Source organism: Mizuhopecten yessoensis, unplaced genomic scaffold, assembly GCF_002113885.1.
Source record: "Mizuhopecten yessoensis strain PY_sf001 unplaced genomic scaffold, ASM211388v2 scaffold11131, whole genome shotgun sequence".
Classification (NCBI taxonomy): Eukaryota; Metazoa; Mollusca; class Bivalvia; order Pectinida; family Pectinidae; genus Mizuhopecten; species Mizuhopecten yessoensis.
The window spans coordinates 641400-663669 of NW_018408895.1; the positions used below are offsets into that span (position 1 = coordinate 641400).

At 36.1% G+C, this 22270-nt stretch overlaps 2 protein-coding genes across 2 annotated transcripts; one reads left to right on the forward strand and one right to left on the reverse strand.

Moving 5' to 3' along the window:
• The first annotated feature begins 18 nt into the window (after positions 1 to 18).
• LOC110466342 (male-enhanced antigen 1-like) lies at positions 19 to 7000 on the forward strand. Its single transcript, XM_021522783.1, has 4 exons — positions 19 to 124; positions 1775 to 2193; positions 3626 to 3704; positions 6014 to 7000. The coding sequence occupies exons 2-4, from the start codon at positions 1801 to 1803 to the stop codon at positions 6148 to 6150; spliced, it is 609 nt and encodes a 202-aa protein (XP_021378458.1). The 5' UTR covers positions 19 to 124; positions 1775 to 1800; the 3' UTR covers positions 6151 to 7000.
• Positions 7001 to 10904: 3904 nt separating this feature from the next.
• LOC110466345 (egl nine homolog 1-like) lies at positions 10905 to 20788 on the reverse strand. The gene is made up of 5 exons (XM_021522786.1): positions 19690 to 20788; positions 16700 to 16819; positions 15851 to 15987; positions 14594 to 14658; positions 10905 to 13651 (listed from the first exon to the last, which is right to left on the reverse strand). Exons 1-5 carry the CDS (start codon positions 20749 to 20751, stop codon positions 13599 to 13601), a joined length of 1437 nt encoding a protein of 478 aa, XP_021378461.1. The 5' UTR covers positions 20752 to 20788; the 3' UTR covers positions 10905 to 13598.
• Positions 20789 to 22270: the final 1482 nt, after the last annotated feature.

Sequence of the window (22270 nt, forward strand, 5' to 3'; positions counted from 1 at the left end):
TCAGAATGGTATCAGAATTGTCTCCCTTTGGTGTCATTTCCTGAAATAACAATCACCGCCTCATCTCGATTGCATCTGACGAGAGAACTACACTGTCTTCGAAGGGGACTTGTCGTTCCAAAAAGTACTGAGGATTATATGTTAAGCTTTTAACTCACCAGTTTAAATTAGTTTGTTTTCAAATTATATCCCCGTTGAGTTTATAAAAAGCGAAGCATTGATACAAAGTTGTACCGAATCTGACCAGAGTGACAAGAGATTGACGTTGTCAGAAGGCCTACATATCGCGCTCCTGGATAGTAATGCGCGTACTGTTAATAATATCCCAGGGATACGGCTGGACCCTGGGACCAATCGTAGTAGCCAGAATCTTAATGCTCAACGTAGAACAAAAAATTCAATATAGCTAACAGTTAGGTTCAATGTCGTCCCACAGCTACTTGTGTAAAAGATGTGCTTGGTCAGGTTGCCTTACAAGCGTCAGCTGTAGGAATCGGGCTGGAGCTCCAAGGGTCGCGGGTTCAACCCCCAGCGACAGCACTATCTTTATCATTATTCCTCCTCCTATTACAAATTGGTGCTGTTGACCCTCCTGTTCAAGTTATGAGAACTCTAGGTGAGGAGTCAATTAAAGACCCTGGGCTGGTGTTTGAAAAAAAGGGGGAATAGTGTAAAAGATGTGGATGAATTACAAACGTCAGCTGTAGGGAATTTCACTTTAGCGCAGCGGTAGAGCATCGGGCTGGAGAGCCAATGGTCGCGGGTTCGAGGACCAGCGACGGAACTTCCTTTATTACTATTCCTTGTCCTATTACACTTGTATCTTCTGTCCAACACACCAATAATGACAGACAAGGCAAGTACCTGTGGTCGACCCAGAGATTTGAAGTCGGGGTCGGGACAAACCCTGAGCCAATTCTCGTAACATGTTTTTGTTTGTCCATTTATGCAGAGCAATTGTTTATCTGGTAATATTAGAGAGGGGATCTGAACTGTTTCCATTGGATGACCTAGGATTATGCCCCATAGGTATAGGATCATACCTTGAGGCCAATCCTGGTAGCATATATGTATTCCAAACATTTCATACACAGTAATGTGTCTTTTTTTTTTAATTCTTTACGTCCTATTAACAGCTATGGTCATATATTTAAGGGAGAGCAAGCTAGGTTGAGGTTGAGTTCTTGGATAAAAAACATTAACCTGTGGCCAGTACCTTGCGACCCAGTGGTGGAAGGCTAGTGAACTTATATGGTCAGTTGCCAGGATTATGCCTTAACCACTAGGCCCCAGCAGCCCCAGTAATGTTTATGGCTAAAGGATGGGTGTTTCTGTGTTCAAGCTGACAGCTGTGACCAAAGGACTAAGTCCCTAGGGATGTTGCCAGACCCTATAGTCTATTCCGATATCATGAGTTTGTTCCTGTCTTTATATGCCCAACACTTTTATATTTAGCTATTGGGTGGGTTTCTCAACCATTTCAAAATATGACCCAGGGCAACTAAGGTCTGCAGGAGCGAGTCAAGACCTTTGCTCATCCTGGTAGTATATTTATGTGTGTTTTTCATTTTTATCAGCTTTTGTAAATATATACTGTTGTAGTAGAGTGGGGATCTTGACCATTTCCCAGTTATGACCTCTTTTTAGCCCAGCCTCTATGCTCAACCGGGGGTCAGCCTTTTTGTATGTGCAATCTAGTTTAAAATTTTCAATGTTTTCTTATTAGAGTTACTTCAAGTAAACTGACATGTCTATGATATTGTATATTTAACAGACACATCAGAGTAGTACTCACTTGGAATGTCTCCTCAACCAGAGCCAGATGGTGAGACCGACAAGGGGCCCCCCTCAGATGAGGATGAAGAGGGAGTGGATAGCATCCCTACTCCCCAGTTTGTCATTGACAATGCTAACTCTGATTCAGAGAGTGAGAATGAAGATGGGGATAGTTACTATGGATATCAGATGTTACCCCAGGAACCTGAGGAAATATCTGGTGATACAATGGGCACCAGTGTGACAAGCACTGATGACCTCAGCCAGTCCAGTCAGAGCAGTGAAAGCTCGACTGAGGCAGGTGCTGAAGGCCAGAACACAGCTGACTGTGATAAAGACAAATCAGAACATTTAAATAAGCTTGATCACTCTGTGCTGCATCAGTCCACTGGTGGACAGGAAACAGGCTATATGAAGGTACATTGTACTACATAATTTAAAAAAAACACCTTGTAAACTGACTATGTTTCTAACTTTGGAGTTATGGCCCTTCATGAAGCTTTAATTGATGCACGGGAAACCTTATAAGCACAATTTCTCCTTAGCTATATGTTGGATTATTTTGTACCTTTGCACAGTGAAAGCACATTATATATACATGTGCATGAAGAAAGGAATTCAAGATTTGACTATATTTCCTGGAGCTATGGCCCTTGAAGCTTTAATCTCTGCTCCTGAAACCTTGAAAACACATCACCTCCTTAGCTGTTTGTTGTATTTTTTTTTGTATTTTAGCACAGTGAAAGTACATCATATGTAGATGTGCTTGAAGAAAGATCGAATTTGTGATTCAAATTTGGTATTATACTCCTGGCAAACAAAGTTTTCAATACCAAGATAAAATGAAGCTGGGAGTATTGTTTTTGTTCAAGCTCGCTGATGAGCTTGCACATATGGTTGATCTAGTTTCATGGTGCATCATGTCAGTTGTTTTATCCAGTGGATGGCTACAAATAATAATAAGAATAGCCCTCACTTTGTCAACTGTATTTAACGTTGTGAATTTATTTCTTAAAGACTGAATCCCTTACACAATTTTCTCTACTTGTTTTAACGTATTATCAAATTTTAACAAGTTTGCTCATTAATAGATGGACATATCCACCATATATATATATGCAATAGAAAAACTTAAATACAGAGACTGCAATTACCTTGTTGCAAAATCATAATTTAGCTCAGCATTTTGAATAAAAAAATGCTCAAATAATATAACCACTAAGTTGTATATGTTTTCTGTACATATTTGTTCGTACTCACCCAGGCCAAACAATATTGTAGCCAAATAATGTGACATGTAGTTATCTTTGAGTTTGATAAAAGTCTGTGACACTAGTAGTCTAATCTGCTCAAGCGACCATCTGTTTAAACGACCATCTGTTTTATGTGACCACTTTCCATTCCTCCTGACAGTTTTTACTATATAATTCAACTGTATTAAGCAACCATCTGTCTAGCGCAACCAGTGCCCACCCAATACTGACGTCAAAATTATGTTAACTACCACATTTGATTCATTTTAGCGACCAAGTTTGACAAAAATATACCAAATGGTCGTAGAAATAGTTGTGCAACTCCAAATTTGCGACCGTCACCACATTTGAAGAAGGACTAATTTCACGATCTTTTCACCAAGTTCAGTGAACAAATCTGTACTGGCTTTGTTTTTTTGTACCAAAGTACTTGTATATAGACTTTTGTTTTGTAATGCATACAGGTATCCTTTGATAAAATAATAGTTTTAGGTTAACTGACTTTCTGTATAGCGTACAGGTACCACTTTTGAAAAGAAATTGACCTTACTGGCTTTATTTATACATACAAGTAATATGCTTATTTCATTTCACAGCTACCAGATTTGCCAAAACCTGAATCTAAAGATTTGTTATGGAACAAACAGAGAACATCCCCCATCCAAATGGAATCAGGTAAGAATATGGAGTTAAAACACATGCCAAATATACAAGAGTCAAAGCTAATTTTGGGACACAAAAACATAATTAAGGGGCTACTGAAACTCAGCCGTCAGATAACATATAACATGTATAGGTGGCCATTTTTGGCAGGATTGCAACGCAATCAATGCTTATAGATTCCTGTCCGTCCTTCTGTCCGTCTGTCTGCTCTAAGGTTAAGAAGAATGGTTAAGCTCAGTTTCCAAGTTATTGATTATCCCACATCAACTAAAAAATGGCTTATGTATCTAAGGATGCTTACTACATGCGATGCTTCAGATGCTGTTTCTGACCTACATTTTCCGCTTGACTGTCGAGGTAAAGAAGACTTGTTGAGGTCAGGCCCCATCTGCACTATGGTTAAGAAGATTGGTTTAGGTCACTTATCAAGTAACTACTGTCCTACATCAACTAAACTTGCATGGCTTTAAGGATGCTTATCACATGCGATGCTTCTTAATCTGATGCTGGTTCTTACCTTCATTTTCTGCTTCAGTGACCAGGTTAAGAAGTTTGGTTAAGGTCAGTTACGAAGTAACTACTTGTTGCACTCTCAGTGCATTGAATCCCCTCGACTCATTGATACTTTAAACTTTATTTAATTAAAATCATTTCACATGTACTGAATTGGTCTTTTTAAAAGTGTTACCTCTATTTCCCCTTTTGGCCTTTTTTACCCTTTTTGCAGTAATAGTTCAGACTAAAGTTTATTCATAATAATAATATACATGTACAAAATTTTATATAGCGCCCTATCAAGCTAAACTAAGCCACTCTAAAGCGTTTTACAGTACATAGATATACAATTTATACAGTCAATACAATTAGCATATAAACATTAATCAATAAAATGTTTGAGGAATTTGTAGGAATCCCAATCTGTATTGATCATCTTAAAAGAATGATATATTTTTTTAAATCCTCTCTTGCCCCACCCTTCATTTATTTAACATTGAGTGTGAGATCCCTTGGCCAAGTGATGCTTCAGACCAAAATGGGTTAAAGTCTTATAAACAGTTCAAGTGGAGTAGGCTTTCAGTGGAAAAAAAGATGTCATGCAGTGGCATAAGCTTACATGGCCCTTAGGACCAGGTTGCAATGTACATCATTAACTCACCATTTTCAACGTCATACCATCAGTCTATGACTACTATTGAGGCATCACATCTACTGGTGTAACTGGTACACATCCCCGGTCTGTACCTCCCAATCTGTAGTATACAGGGCTAAATTTGCCTGTGTGTTCCTTCCATATTAGTCCACTTTTAAGATTACAAGTGTGAGATTAATACCAGGTGAGCGATGCAGGCCCATTGGGCCTCTTGTTTGTTGTATCCTCTAAAGAGTTACATCCGTCCGGTGTCAACTTTTTACATTAAACAACTTCTTCTCAATAACCAAGAGGCCCAGGCTGATGATATTTGGCCAGTAGCATGCTGGGATGAAGGGCTGCCAAGTTTGTTCAAATGAATAACCTTGACCCACTTCCAAGGTCACAGGGGTTAAATGTCTTAAAATCTTCAAACGACTACTTCTCAATAACCTAAAGGCCCAGAGTACTGATATTGGGCCTGTAGCATGCTGGGATGAAGGGCTACCAGGTTTGTTCGAATAAATGACCTTGACCAACTTTAAAGGTCACATGGGGTAAAATGTCTTCAAATCTTCAAACAACTTCTTCTCCATAACCAAAAGGCCGAGGGTACTGATATTGGGCCTGTAGCATGCTGGGATGAAGGGCTACCAAGTTTGTTCAAATTCATGACCTTGACCCACTTTCAAGGTCATAGCGGTAAAATGTCGTAAAATCTTCAAACAACTTCTTCTCAATAACCAAAAGGCCAAGGGCGCTGAAATTGGGCCTGTAGCATGCTGGGATAAAGGGCTACCAAGTTTGTTCAAATGAATGACTTTGACCAACTTTCAACCTAATGTCCTTATTTGACATTCGAGGTCACAGGCATCATATGTTTAAATCTTTTAATAGGTTCTTATGAATCAAACACTGATATTCTGCCTGTAGCTGTTATTTAGTCCACTATTAAGATTACAAGTGTGAGATTAATACCAGGTGAGCGATGCAGGCCCATTGGGCCTCTTGTTTTTTTTGATAGAAATGCCTATGAATGTTTTTAATATCAACTTTTCATGTTGAATCTGCCCTATGTAAAATGGGGAAAATAGAATGAGGTGACACATTTCATACCTTACGGTATATGTCTATTCATTTCCTTTACAAGTTCTCATAATGAAAGTAGAACTACGGTGTATTATATTTACAGGACAAGCAGAGAAAGTGAAGACTGCCATGTCCAACATCCTCCTACCCACACCCAACATTCCAGACTGGGCCAAGAATATCTCCGAGGAGGACTGGCACATCAAACTCTTATCTCTACGGAAAAACAATACGTCCTGATTCTTCACTGATCAACAAAGACTGGTTGTTGCACTACTGTGTATGGTTAAGCTTCACTCAGTGTGGGTTCTTATTTAGTTACAACTCCTTTGTTTCACTCTCAGAACTCCATGAATGACTCAACAAACCTGACAATACTTTTCAAGAAATTATCTGACAGATATTTTATGTGGTGTTTATTCTGTGTAACTGTCATGAAATTATTATAATTGATGACAGATATCAGATATTGGGTTAGTGTGACGATAACAGGAGTATTTCTATGGTTTTTTTTATCATCGGTACAACATTAATGTGAATTTCTTACCAATAAAGGAAAAGAAGTAAGGCTGTTTTCATTATTGAGAAAATTCAAAACAATATTTTCTGTCTAAAACGTTATATTTACATGTATTTCATTTTCATGGTTAGTGGCCATGATGTTCATCCAATTACAAAACAATTCATTAATACAAAATACAAAACCACTTCAATATGGTAAAATATATGAATTGCCATATATTTCACCTGTAGTAGATCCCAAGGGGTTATAATCCTTAGAAAACAGGGAGTACAAAGAAGGGACTTTTTATTGTTTCTCATTAATCAAATTTTTGAACAAGTGTGTCAGCTACCAAGCATGGGCCTATCACCAGATGGAAAGGTAATGGACAATTTAGAACATGCAAATCAGCACATTTGCCACTTTGTGACGATGTTAAGCTTTTCAACTGACTACAAAACAGTACTTTTTTACAAAAATGTTGGTGGTCGTTCTACACCTTTCATGGTACAGCACCGTTCTAAAGGTGTTTATTATTGTTTGCATGCATGTGCATATATGTAAATAAAATGGAAATGTGAAAGAAGTTATTTGCCTTTTGTTTATTTGTCACAGAAGAAAACAGTTAATTTTCTATTTTAGCTCATGAGAATCGTTTGAGCTATTGCTATCCGTCTTTTTTATACCTCCGCTTCCTCGAAGTGGGGGGTATAAAGTGATTGCTTCGTCCATGCGTCAGTCTGTTCGTCCGAAAGGTTTCCGGAGCATATCTCCCGTACTATTTCACCTACGGTTATGAATCTTGGTTTGTGGGTACATGCATGGAAGGCGGTGTGTCGCGTACCATGTAGGTCACTATGACCTCTGACCTACATAATGTCATCAGAAAGGTTTCCGGAGCATATCTCCCGTACTATTTCACCTACGGTTATGAATCTTGGTTTGTGGGTACATGCATGGAAGGCGGTGTGTCGCGTACCATGTAGGTCACTATGACCTCTGACCTACATAATGTCATCAGAAAGGTTTCCGGAGCATATCTCCCGTACTATTTCACCTACGGTTATGAATCTTGGTTTGTGGGTACATGCATGGAAGGCGGTGTGTCGCGTACCATGTAGGTCACTATGACCTCTGACCTACATAATGTCATCAGAAAGTTTCCGGAGTATATCTCCCGTACTATTTCACCTACGGTTTTGAATCTTGGTTTGTGGGTACATGCATGGAAGGCGATGTGTCGCTTACCATATGTAGGTCACTGTGACCTCTGACCTACATAATGTCGACAGAAAGGTTTCCGGAGCATATCTCCCGTACTATTTCACCTACGGTGATGAATCTTGGTTGGTGGGTACATGCATAGAAGGCGGTGTGTTGCGTACCATATCTAGGTCACTATGACCTCTACCATGACCTCTGATCTACCTAACATGAGACTTGCAGCATATAAAAATTTCACTTGATTCTTCCAATCCATATCACTCACACCAATTCCTGATCAATCAAAGCGGGGGTATTCACGAAGGCCCCCCTTCAAGTTACCTCTAGTTCATCATACATGAACCCGACTAATTATTGGCTTACCTGCCCTGAGGGTCCAAGAGAGCTCACCAGTATGCCATGATGCATTGTCCATCATTCATCTGGCATAAGCTTTTCTCTCCAACAAACTTCTACTGAATAACTGGACTAAATAGGCAGAGGGTCATGATATTTGGCGAGTAGCATACATGGATGATGGGCTATCAAGTGTGTTTAAATAAATGATCTTGACCAAATTTCAAGGTCACATGCCTAGGTCATGTGTAACTGTTAAAACATTTGAGCAAATTCTTCTGGATAACCAAGAGGCTTAGGGACATGATATTTTGACCAGTCCTAGTATGCTTAGATGAAGTGTTACTAATTTTATTCAAATGAATGACCTTGGCCTATTTTCAAGGTCACATGGATCAAATGGGTTAATACATTATAGATACTTTTTAAGAACCAAGAAGACTAAGGTCACAATATGTCGCCAGTAACATGCAGGGAGAAATGATCTTGACCCAATTAAGAGTCCCAGGGATCGGTCATAATAAACCCATTCAATTTCTTCAAAACATTTGGCAGAGTAGGTAACATGCTTGATGGAATGCTATCAATGAATGACCTTTACTCATTTTAAAGGTACAAAGATCAAATAATTTTTAGTTAAAAACTACATCAAAATTACCAAGAAGCCTATGATCATGATATTTGGTCACATGCTGGGATTGTGTGTTACAAGATTTATTTCAAATAAATGACCTTGACCCACTTTCATGGTCATTGGAATGAAATGTAACTAGAACACTGACAGGTCAGTAAGGGCCCCGTCTTGTGGCAATTATATCCCCCATAATCATCAAGAAGCAATCTGCCCATATAGCTGAGCTTGACGTTTGACATTTGGACTTCAAAAAGAATCTTAAGGAAGCAAAATATACATTTTACATGTACTATGATGTGATGTGTTTCCTTCCACCTCCATATTTGCTGGGCTAACAGAAATGTAATTACCGGTGCAATACTCATTTGTTAGCTTTGATTTGTTTTATTTCACCTTATATACCTTCTCCATCAAGAGCCAGAGATCCACTTTGTCTTTGACCATTGGACCCAAATGACCTTAACCATTAACCCAGTGACCCTGATCTTTGGTCAGTTGACTTATTCTTTAATTCCTACCAACTTTGCTTCTTAATATCATAACAAAATGTTCATCAGTGAAAAATACAAAACTTGACCTTGACCCTTTGGACCCAGTAACCTTGAACTAAGGTCAGTTGATTTTGTGTTAAGTTCTGAACAACATTGCTTCATAATGTCATAACAAAATGTTCACCAGTGAAAAGATACAAAATTTTAACCTTGACCTTGACCTTTGGTCAGTTGACTCGTTGTTTAATTCTGATCAACTTTGCTTCATCATGTCATAACAAAATGTTCATCAGTAAAAAGATTTAAAAAAATGACCTTGACCTTTGGATCTCATGACCTTGACCTTTGACCTCAACTTTTTACCTCAGTGTGTCTCTTTGTTTAATTCCGAACAACTTTGCTTCATAATGTCAAAGCGAAATGTTCACTAGTGAAAAGCTACAAAATTTGACCTTGACCCCTGACCCGATGACCTTGACCTTTGGTCAGTTGAATCCTTGTTTAATTCTGATCAACTTTGCTTCATAATGTCATAACAAAATGTTCATCAGTGAAAAAATGTAAAATTTGACCTTGAACTTTGAACCTAATGACCTTAACCTTTGACCTTGACTTTTTACCTCAATGTGTATTTTTATGAACTGAACATCTTGACCAAGTTTCATGTACATCGGTCAATGAATACTAAAGATATCAGCAAGGAACAAAATTTGTGGACGGACAGACAGTGATTACTATAGGGCACCCGTATCTCCGATACGGGGCCCTAATAATTCTTTTAAACAACGTATCCAAGATAATCAAGAGGCCAAGGGTTATGATATTTGGTAAGAGGCATGCTGGCATGGAGCACCACCATATTTGTTCAAATGAGTGTCTTTGACCCAATTACAAGGTCACAGAGATCAAATGTAGTGAAACCTTTCAAAGAACTAAAGGCCAGGTTCTGAACCCTTGATATTTTGGTCAGTAATAAAGTAAGTAAAGTGTAAACAATGAATTGACCTTAACTCATTTGAAGGTCATGGGTAGATTTTATTTTGAACATTTGAAATATTTCTTAATAATGAAAAGGCCTTATATCAAGATGTATAGCAATATAAGTTAGTTAAGATAAAAGACCGACTTACTTTAAAAGTCACATTGTCCAAAGCCCTTCCAGAATGATTCATTAACATCTTCAGCATTAACCCATTTATGTGCTCATGACCTCCCTTGTTGTGCAATGATTGTGTAACTGACTGATTATACTGATCAGATTTAAATTAAAATTTTCCTATTATGATGTAATTTATAAAGTATGTACATACAACGATGAATGCCACATTGAGCAATGAAATTGCTTTTTTATAACACACAGCCAAGGTAAAAATGTCTGATTCAAAGAAGCTGTTGATACCATAGGTTATTTGCCGACAGCCCTAAGTAGATATTATACAGGCAAATGAACTATACGGTAATCCAGCTAGATTTTTGTATCCTAACAAAATACAGTGTGTAAATCTCTAAGAGTTATACAGTGGAACCTGCTTATTATGATATTTTTAATTTGTCAGAGAAAATATTATAATAACGGATAAATATTAAAATGATAAATGATCAAGCCGTTTTCAATCACTTTTGGGTTGTCTGAACCGAAAGTGAGATGCCCTTTAATCATCAGACACAGATAGATAGATTTATAACCTATATATAAACACATTCAGTGTGAACATTTTTCGCAAAATTTACTCAACATGAAAAAACACACTATGGTAATTCCCACTTTTACAGTACATAAACACCCAAACAGAACACAAACACAATCTGTCATTATAATAAGAATTTATCATGGGATTCTTCAACAAGTTGTATAAAGTAAAACATGAAATCTTGAACAAAACATATACTTAAATGAATCATGTTACACAATGGCACACAGTGTCAATCAAATTTTCACCTAGTAAAAGCTATTTAAATAACAATCATACATAATTTTTACTATAGTATTGCTTAGCAACTGATAGCACTTCTACATCACTGTAGCACATTTAATTATCTTATGACCTGAGTTGTGATTGAATATAAAGCGGAAAGAATGGCAAGAGAAAAGATTTCAATTGTTTGCCAACACGTGTATCCCAGATTATCTCCCCTTCCTTACAGCCAAGATGTTCAAAACCTGATTAATATCTAGACCATAATTTTTTTTCTTCGAACGATCATTTTCGAACGTTTTGGTATTTAAAAATCAATCATTTTAAAATTAGATCAAAGGTTTGTGCTTTGTTAAAATTTGTTGCTTAACTTCGACATACTTGAATAAGCTATTTTAAGTTCAGACTTCCAAGTTATTGGAACTATACCCTGTCTGATAAATAGCAATACTATGATTCACATTTCATAAGCCATGTAGGACTTCAGACCTTGGGGTGATGGTCATTTCAACAAACTATGCCTCGTCTGATAAGTAGTACTACTGTCATTCACATTTCAGAAGCCATTCAGATTAAAACTAATAACATTATGTATAAGGTACAACTTCAATTTTGCTTTAAATCAACAAAAATTGTGTTTCTGTGTGTGATGTCCTGACATATTTGCTCTTCAACCATACCAGAAAATACATACCTATATTGTAATGAACTGAAACATCTATGTATTATTTCTATAATAGTGTATCAAGTTACTGCATCTGTTTTAGCACTTCTATTTAAAGCTGTCAAGGTTTTATATATGAGCACCAATCACTAATGAAATTACCTGTACTGTTGGAATTTCCTATGAACACAAAATAATGGTTAAGGTAGCATTTTAAAATTCTCCAGACAACATATATGCAGGAAACACTGTCTAAATTGTATTTAAACCAGCATTACCATTTCTACTGTTGTTTCATGGGCTTTTGCCTTATGAATTTGGAAAAATCACTTCCATAAAATTACTTTAAATATTTAAAGTAAATTTATGGAATCCAGGAGAATGAACTTTACAGCCTTCCTAAATTATTAAAAAAAATGCTTTTGATTTAATTACAATAACTTAATGATCCCTGTCCCGATGTTCTGTGGTTTTCCACATCTAGAGTAACCTCCCCTTAATTTCATGTTGGATATAAGTGTAGCATGGTTGTGCCGGGACACTTCCTTTGCCAAGGTAGCTCATTCGAGAGCTACAAAATAGCAATCTGAAGATCAGAGTGGTCTAGCCCACTTTTTTTTTTTTATGTTCTAATCACTGTTATCGATTACATCATGGTTTTTTCATAAGAAGTAGTTTTTAAAAATAGCTGCATGGTATGGTTTTTCTTTTCAGAAGTGATTTATCAAAGCTACAATTCCCAATGCATAGTTAGTTTTTTGGGAAGTGGAATCCTAAAGTCAATTAATTCAAAACAACAGAAAGCTCAGAGTTCCAGAAAATCAATGGGAAACTATGTTGAAATTATCTATTACAATTTCTGCTTCCTAAAACTGTCTTTTAATTTGAAAAAAAGGTCAATTGTTCAAACAGCAAAAACAATTCAACATCTTTACAGACAATGATACATGCTGAAATCAATAATGAGCAAACATCAGTTTGAAATGTATTACTTTTTGACTAGAATCTAAGGCAGAGCTAAATGGAATATGTATCCTAGCTGTAAAGTAGATATAGCTTTGTGACCCTTATACACTAATCACAGTAAGTTTCAGTGTAGTGACCTGGCCACAGTAAGCTTTAGTGTAGTGACTTGGCCACAGTAAGCTTTAGTGTTGTGACTTTGCCACAAAAGCTTTAGTGTAGTGACCTGGCCACAATAAGCTTTATTGTAGTGACTTGGACACAGAAAGCTTTAGTGTAGTGACCTGGCCACAGTAAGCTTTAGTGTCGTGACACAGACAGATTTAGTGTAGTGACCTGGCCACATTAAGCTTAAATGTAATGACCTGACCACAGTAAGCTTTAGTGTAGTGACCTGGTATCAAAAGCTTAAGTGAAGTGACCTGGTCACAATAAGCTTTAGTGTAGTGACCTGGCCACAGTAAGCTTTAGTGTAGTGACCTGGTCACAGAAAGCTTTAGTGAAGTGACCTGGCCACAGTAAGCTTAAGTGTTGTGACCTGGCCACAGTAAGCTTTAGTGTCATGACCTGGCCACAGTAAGCTTTAGTGTAGAAACTTAACCACAGTAAGCTTAAGTGTAGTGACTTGGCCACAGGAATCCTTAGTGTAGTAACCAGGCCACAGAAACTTTAGTGTTGTGACCTGGCCACAGGAACCTTAGTATAGTAACTTGGCCACACTAAGCTTCAGTGTAGTCACCTGGTCATAGTAATTAAACTTTAGTTTAGCATCTTCTTGGCCACAGTAAACTTTGGAGTATCAGCTGTGGGACATCAAAATGACTTATGATAGCCAACATTTACAGGTAGTTAAAATGTTCAGAAAACGTTATCTTGATTATAACATGGAACAATACATCTAGTACAGTCACAGTAAGCTGGCAATCACAGAGCGGAGAATCACATTATGTGTCATCACTTAAGACTTTTGGCTGCTAATTAGGGGAACAGATGTCTGTTTGGGGTTTTTACCTGCAAATAGAAAAATATTATTAGTAAGTACATGGAAATCATAATACATATATATAAACATATCTGAATAATTTGTAATTACAGTTGCTTACTCTTTTCCAACAGTGATTAATTTGGTTTGTTTTAGTTTGATCTCATTTTTCATTGATGGCCACGTTAAAAGCAATGGCAATAAACAATAGAAGCAAATTCATTGATATTTGTATCATGTGATTTCAAGACATGTATTAGATGTAGTCTATTGTGCACAGATCACATCCATGATGAAACTCAGCGGAAGACATTTATGTGCATAACAATTTTTGTAGAAATCGTCCTATCAGTAGGGCAGTCATTGCATGGAAACCAATTTGTCGTCACCATGAGACATGTCAACATGTGATTAACAAATTTTGTTGAGGTCAATCCATTTAGTGCAGATATTGTATGGAAAGTTGGAAACCAATTATCCAATGACAAATTTGTTCTTTGTAACACCTTAAAGTATGCATAAATATTCACAGGTCACATTCATGATTGAACTCAACCTGAGACATGTCAACATGTATGTGCATAATGAATTTCATCTAAATAGACCTATTAGGGCAGTTATTACACGGAAACCAATTTACCAATCTCAAGTTTGTAACCTCACTAAGTACACTTAAATATGCATGGATTAAAATCACAATTTAACTTATTCTACAACATGTTAATATGTATATATCCTATTTTGTTGAAATCAGACCATATTTAGGGCAGCAATGCCATCTTATTCTTCTAAGCTTCTCAAAATTGAACAAGCAAAAATAATGCCCAAAGGGTACCTATGTAAGAGATAAGAGAAATATCAATAACAAACTCTACTGTTAAATCAAAGAATCAATGTGCACGGCCTCCATACTTCTTCACTACACAATTTACATGTTAATTCAAGTACCAACTCTATGGAAAAATTCCTACCTTTGAACTTTTTCACGGCTCTCTTTCGCTCCTTAGAATCGTAGTACCATACTGTTATTGCATATCTGTTGACACAAAGCATTGCAAGATTTTAATTTTTAATTCAGAGACAAAAAGTTAAGGATACAGAACAAAATTCTTTAAAGTAGAATGCAATATTCACTGATGATCATGATCATGTTACTACATTATGAACTGTAGACAAAATCAGATTCTACTGGCCTGCACTTTTAAAATTTATATCGGGGCTAATGATTTTTCTCTCAATATTTTCTTTAAGAACATGGGCTGGTAGAAATTTTCAGAATCCATCTATAGGCCAGTTCTGTAAACTTCAAATTAACACCCCTAACATGAGGCCCATGTGGTCTGTATCAGTCTCCTTGATTTTCAAGCAATCATGACAAATATTTTCATTTGTATTAGACTAGTACACATGTACCACAAATATTTCCCATTTTGGGGTCTGCAGTAGTAGTAAGGGGCATGAAATGTAAATAAAGGCCCATAACTCTACAATTAAGACGATTCGGACCCCAAACTTTATAGTATGCTCCACCATGCAGAGATGCATAAGTTATATCCATTGACTTTTGTGGCCCAAGTGATTGATTGTAGAAGTGTTATGGTCCTGACAAAGAAGATATAGCAGGTGATTTATATTACAGGCATGTTTATTAAGTTTCCGGGAAAATCAATACATTCTTCAAAGAGTTGTCAAGTATTATGCTGGAGTTTATACCTAGCTATCACTTTTGAAACAATATTAATATTAGAGCTGAAGTCTACTTGGGGTTTCGAGTAGACACAGCTCGTGCAAAACTTGCCAATATGTTTGTGCATACCAAAATCGGTCAATATTGATCTGCATGCTAAATTTGGTTGAAAATTTATCCATTTTAGGGTTTTTTCTTCCCGCATAGAAATTTTACATAAGTAGCCTCATTAATTATTTCAAAACATATAAACCTGTATACAAACTCATTTATTATGCTTCAATATGTATGCATCACAGGAGAGACCAAATTTAATCTGGGACTTGTCATACGCAAGTGCACACCAAGTTTTGTTAAAATCTTACTACTTTTAGGACGGCCATTGAACAGTAACTAAGGATGAGTGAGGGGCACACCCAAATTAATATCCTCCACTATCCCTCAAAGCAGGGCAATACAATATTACTGGAGCCCATGTGTCTCCAATTATATATCCATACCAGTAAGAGAATGCCACTGCTACCTTTGTAAGTGTACTAACCGTGTTTTGAATGCAGGCATAACTTCATGGGGATTACGTCTGTCCGACCAAAAGAAGAGCAGGCGGTCAAACTTCGGCTCGATGGAAGCCACTATATTTTGGCCTTCAGGATATATCTTTAGCAGTCCACCATTGACCTGATGATAGATTAAGGGGAGAACGTGTCATTCTAAATATGACCCAGCAGAAAATGCATAATTTAGATTATTTATGCATGAGAAGTGCTCAGTGTGAATGTATGTAAAGTACAATTATTCACTAAAACTGTTGACTCATGCACGTCATCAAAGTCTGTCTATGACACAGCTGACACCCAATCTCTTACAAATCCTTCCATGAGAACATGCATATTTTAGATGTTCTTGCTCACTGAATATTATAAATATTGTTGTAATATGCTGTGTGATATGTTTCCAGGTTAAATGTGGTTCATTCACAACTCGTCACAATGGTGTTCCCAAAGCACATGGTTTGTATTACAATCTGAATCCCTCACAAATACACACTTAATAATAATAATGGCGAAGGGTCCCGAAACTGAGGTGGATGGATAGAAATACTCGGATAGTTTAATACACTGTAGTCGTTTTACTTGTAAGATTTCAATGAAAATTTTATTGAAACTTGACAACTAAATATATCTGATGTGCTAGTATCAGATACAGTTTAATAACATTAAAAGCAACATTTTCCTTTATAGAATAACATTAATTTCACACCACAATTTGCCCAAGGTCTTTTACATTGCTTCGACAGCGAAATAAGATTGCTATCTAAGTTCTTGCTTTGACATATCATACATGGAAAATACTGAAATACAAATTTTACAAAGATCAAACTGTTAATTACTTTTGCTTCCCAGTCTTTGTTGAGGTAATAAATACAGGTAACACAGCGCCCATCACCATTAGGGTTGTCCACGTGTCTCATGTAATGGGAGCCCTTTCCAGGATAGCAGGCTACCATGGCCTACAATAAAGGGTACAGTTGTAAAAATAGGCTACATTTTCAAATCCTTATAACCCCTCCTCCTGTATATATACAGTAGTTATGTTACTGTATAGCAGGATATTTCAGTGGGGATGATATTTTCACGATTTCACAGGTCGAAAATGTGATCACGAAAATATGATCCCCTGAATAATATGACAAGCGTAAAAATGAGTCACTTTAATAAATCTTCACAATCATATATGTCATGAAGTAGCAGACATGTGGTATGTGATCATGATGATTCATATAAAGAGTATGAATCTACTACTAATGATGTTTGAAAATATGTTATATCACAATCTAATAGTTTTATTTATGATTTGTTTAACAAAAATAGTTACTTGCTGTCATCAAGCCAATTCATTTGACTATTTGACACTTTATATGCTAATGTCAAGTTTCTTTGCTTAAATTAAAACACCCCAAAAATTTAGTTCCTTCACATGTCTAGATTGTGAAATTATAATCTGTGCAAATTTAATTTTCTAATTTTGGGTCAAAATCGTGAAAATTTCAGCCAGCATAAATAACCTGTTATACAGTATCTCAGTGAAAACAAATCTATCTGTCTTGCCAGTGAAAAACAATTAATACTCAAAACTGAACTGTCGCTCAAACTTCATGTAACAGTTATAATTATAGAAACATCATGCTCCAATGACAACCTGCCTAGCAGGCGAAAACATGGCAGCAATGAGGTATAAAAGATACACATTATGGATACCAGGCTTCAGGAAATAATTACTTTATTTTTATATTTATTTCAATTAATACTCAAAAGTTTACGTCATTTGACTGTGAAATGACAGATCTACAGCATATATTTGATTTCTTGGCATGGTTACGAAATACGACTACACCATGTACCATGTATATAAATGTGACTGTTGTCTGAAATAGGATCTACCAGTACACATGTGCAGATCTCCATTTGATTTCTACTGACCAGTGTTATATACATGGTATATATTATATTATAACCATCAATAGAATATCCGGAATTATTACATGTGGTGTACATACATATTTAATTTGTGTAGTAGTTTTCTGATGCAGTATTCAGGACTCCTAAAATTACTGTCTTAATATTTGGGTTAGAAATTTGTGACAAATTTAATATAGTAAATTGTACTGATACCTTATAAACTATGTATAGGTATATATATTAAAGCTTCATAAATATTCTTAATTAGATTTTGTTGGGGCTATTGAAAATGTTTGATATTCACTAAGAAAATAGAAATAAGATTTATAGTAGAACTTTTCAAAATCTGCCTGCATTCATAAAATCAATACCCTTGTGTGTTGAAAGTAATGAAAATCACTAAAAGTCCAAAACACAAAATATCAAAATATCTTATGATATCAAGTAAAATACTGCAGAACATACAGAAATATACCATGTAAGTGAACAGTTTTTCAGTTTATTTTTTTAAATTATACATAATGCAAAGCCCTGGCCTATTGCCACCAAAACTGCAGACTGAAGAATTAGAAGGAGCTTGAGGAAAAGAAGGGTGTCGACTGCAATAGTGTCAAAAATTCAAACTCTCTACAATAAATAATGAACTTGTGTATTTTATCTGCTATAGTTTTGTACACTTTGAATTACTCATGACAAATACTAACTTTCACAAGCCACATACAAATGTACCTTATCACGAAACCTCCAAACACAAATTGAAATTGAATCTTAATAATTTGCCCTTTTTAATTTACAACTGTTAACATTAAGTTTCTAACTTTATCTTTTAAGTACATTTAAAGATTATGATCTTTACAGCATAGACATTGTGCAGCTTACAGTATTTTTACCTTGTTTGTGACTCGTGCTTTTTCTTCAAGATTCACCAACTTTTTTGAGAACCCACTATATTATATAATAATATATATAAATTTTAGAAAAAAATGGATTTTGTTATCTATTTCATCTCAAAGCTAAATTGGTGAAATGTTCACGATGCATTGTTACCTTTCAACAGATATTCTTTCGTCAGAGACTTTTCGGAAAGTTCACGTACATAACAGGTCCAGTACACTCTGCCGATTGAGCTACATAGCTGGAAAGACCTAGATAATAGCCCCATTGACCTATCTGAAATAGGTCTTTTGAGCTATTTTCAAGTAATTTTCTTTTTTTAAGGAAAACGGAATAAAGTCACATTTAAAAGAAGATTGTATCATTAGGTTCATAACAAAAGCATTAAATATAAGTATTCTTTTTAAAAAATAATGATGTAAAGTAATCCGAAACTTTACATTTATGAAAAATGAAAATAAACATCTAAATGTATGCTTTTTGTAGTCAACATTACCATTAACCTTATTGTTTTATGCAACTTTGCTTTAATTTAATAAAATTTGAAATCTGAGAAAATATAGCTCAATACAGCTATAATTTATAGGTGTATATAGAGCTCTATATAGCTCAATCGGCAGAGTGTACTGGACCTGCATAACACTTTGTCTTTCTCTTTACTCTCCTGTTGCCAATCATTGAAATTCTCTCTTCTGATTGGCTAATTTTTCACCAACCAGATTTTATGTATAATATATGAATAGAATTAAATTTCAGGATATAAGAGATTCAGATTTAACGGATGTAACATGCAAAAATTATAGAATAATTGTAACCTTTAAAATTGGAGCCATGCAACATAATTTATTAATATTCAATTATTCATTCTTGCTTTAATTTGGTTTACTCAATTTATTTTTATTTTGTTTTTACTTACAGTTTATAGACAGAAATTCAGTTACCCGATATTTTCAAGAAATTATTCCTCTCCAACATTCATATTAACTAAAATATGTCTTGTTTTGCCTAAACTAGGTACTTTTATTACCTTTGTTCTCCCGTTGATGTCAAAGTTTCCCAATTGTCCAGCACATTGTAAAATCACAGCATCCACAGAGGAAATTAAAAACTGGATATGCTCACACTCTGGTTCGGTTCCATCTACCCAAGTAATTATATCACCACGGATTCTTCTGGTAGATTTCGTGGACTGGTCTATTACCTGTCCCCCAGCAAATGTCCCCGATTTGTGCAATGAATTCACATTTTCCAAGATTTCTAGTCCTTTAGACTCGCCCAGAAAATTGTCTACAACACATATACCATATTTATTGAGACAGTTTACAACATACTGGGCCAGAGCCTTATTCCTGCTCTCTATGATAGATATGTAAGTTTGACGGGTATCTACATCCCCTTTGGGATACATAGTACTCTCAGAATGTCCAGACTTTGTCAAACTATAGTCAGGCTTGCACAAGGCTGAATCGTCTGATTCTAAAATGAACGTCTCGGAACTACCCTCGATGGTGAACACATCGCTATTTGAACTTTCCGAATATGAACCTGAAGGAAGGACTTCATCAGACAAGTCCATACTACGGAATGACATACTCTCCACATCCTTGTCGTCTATGTCAGAGCCCTCACGTACACCACTTTGCGCCTCGGGTAGTTCACTGTCACCGGGCTGCTTACCCTTTTTAGGTCCATGCATTACAGAAGGAATCGGCTGACAGCTCTCGCCGCCTTCAGCATTTTTCGTAAGCATTATTGAATGCATCGATGAAGAACATGTTGTATTCGATTCTAAATGTGAAACACTGATATTGTCACGTCCAACAGACTCCATACCAGAGTTGTTGACCTCGCCCACTCGGGTTTGTAATTCCGCGCTTGTCATGTCGAAGCCGTCATGACTATTTGTCTTGCTGTCGTTGTGTTGTTTTTTCGTGCATGTTTTTTTGTGATATTTCCAATCATATTTTTGATGTTCTCTACTGCAATACCAAGTCTTCTTGCACCTACTGCATAACTGGAGGTCATCGTGAGCCCCACACAACTGGCACACGATGTGTTCGTTCGAGATGTCACGTACGCCTTCCGCCATCTTATATTTTCTCGGTTCGGGGAGCGATTATTAATTCTTTAATATCATGATTTCGTTCCGTGTTTGCTTAATCGATGTCCTGTTAATCGATAATTTGATACAAATTGTCGGTGGAATAAATCACTTAATTTGTTATAGCTGTCAGTTCCGTTATATAGCGAAACTACACATATCAAAGGGAGTCGTCATTATTTGTCTTAGGCTCAACGACACCACGTGGCGCTCACAGAATATTATATTCTATTATTTATGTATGCATTCTACAGCTAGGCCTAATTCTGTTTGTAAGAAAAGCCTTCGATGACCAATATCTAAGGAAGATATAGCCGTTAGTAGTTGATTGCATACAGTTCATCCCGGCTCTAAATCTTCAAAATACCTGCAAAGGGGTCTTGATTTCTCCTTAAAGTGAAAATGGCGTCAAATTTAAATGTCCTCCATCAGTCTCCATACAAGCAGAATATAGCGTAACGCGGCAACTGGGTGGGGAAAAAAGAATTAGAGATTCTGACGTCAAAATGAGATCGCCGGCCTGTTATCAGATTCCGTTATTAAATGACACCGCCGATTAACTTGATCATTAATGTATCATGACTAAATATATTAATTACCGCGGATGATCAACAGACTTTGACGCGAGCTAGTCAAGTCTATAAGATTAACTTGAATAAGTAGACCTAAGTTAATAAACGACTGCGGTTGAAAAATAACTTGATATGCACGATTTATCATACTAATGATCCGAAGTTCCCTGACAATCACAACATTTTCCATCCTCGATATCCAGGGGTTACGCTCACTTTCGCTCTCAGTGAACGTAACCCCTGGATATTGAGGATGAACATTTTCGGAATCATGCATAATTCGTCCGACCATTTTACAATTTCCATGAACTGATTAAGCCAAAATCTAATGAGAAAAATCAGTGCATTTGTTATTTTTGGATCCGATGAAATCTAATACATGGTCGCAATGACAGCGATTTCGAAAATCTAATTTGACTTTAAACTCGCATTCCATTGATTTTGCTGATGGATCGGTGTAGATCCAATCTTGCTTAAAGGAAGTATGCCCCTTTAATGCTTCAGTAGACAAATGGCGAATTAGCTTGATATTTTGGCAGAAACTTAATTCTAACGTTGGGTTATCATGAAATGGTGCTGCGTTTGATAAATCAATTAGTTCCTGAGTAGAAAATGAGGTGATAAATTTGAAAAAGGCAACATTTGATATTTTAGATGAATATTGTGGTGAATTTTGGGGAGAGTTATCTCCCTTAGACCGATAACCGNAAACACCAATAGGAAAATTAATATTATAAAGTCCCTTCTTATATCACAGTTTAATCATCTTTTTATTTCTTTACCAAATCCAGAAGAATGCTTTATTAAAAAACTGAATACTGAACTTTATAATTTTTTATGGAACAGCAAATCAGATAAAATAAAAAGAGACATTTTAATTAAGAATTATCTGGAAGGGTGACTTAAAATGCTACATTTACAATCATTTATAGAAT

Coding starts and splice junctions, on each gene's coding strand:
- LOC110466342 (XM_021522783.1), top strand. CDS start 1,801: ATGTCTCCTCAACCAGAGCCAGATGGTGAGACCGACAAGGGGCCCCCC. Junction 2,194..3,625: donor AGGAAACAGGCTATATGAAG/GTACATTGTACT, acceptor TTCATTTCACAG/CTACCAGATTTGCCAAAACC. Junction 3,705..6,013: donor CCCCATCCAAATGGAATCAG/GTAAGAATATGG, acceptor TTATATTTACAG/GACAAGCAGAGAAAGTGAAG.
- LOC110466345 (XM_021522786.1), bottom strand. CDS start 20,751: ATGGCGGAAGGCGTACGTGACATCTCGAACGAACACATCGTGTGCCAG. Junction 16,820..19,689: donor ACATCAACGGGAGAACAAAG/GTAATAAAAGTA, acceptor CCTTTATTGTAG/GCCATGGTAGCCTGCTATCC. Junction 15,988..16,699: donor ACAAAGACTGGGAAGCAAAA/GTAATTAACAGT, acceptor ATCTATCATCAG/GTCAATGGTGGACTGCTAAA.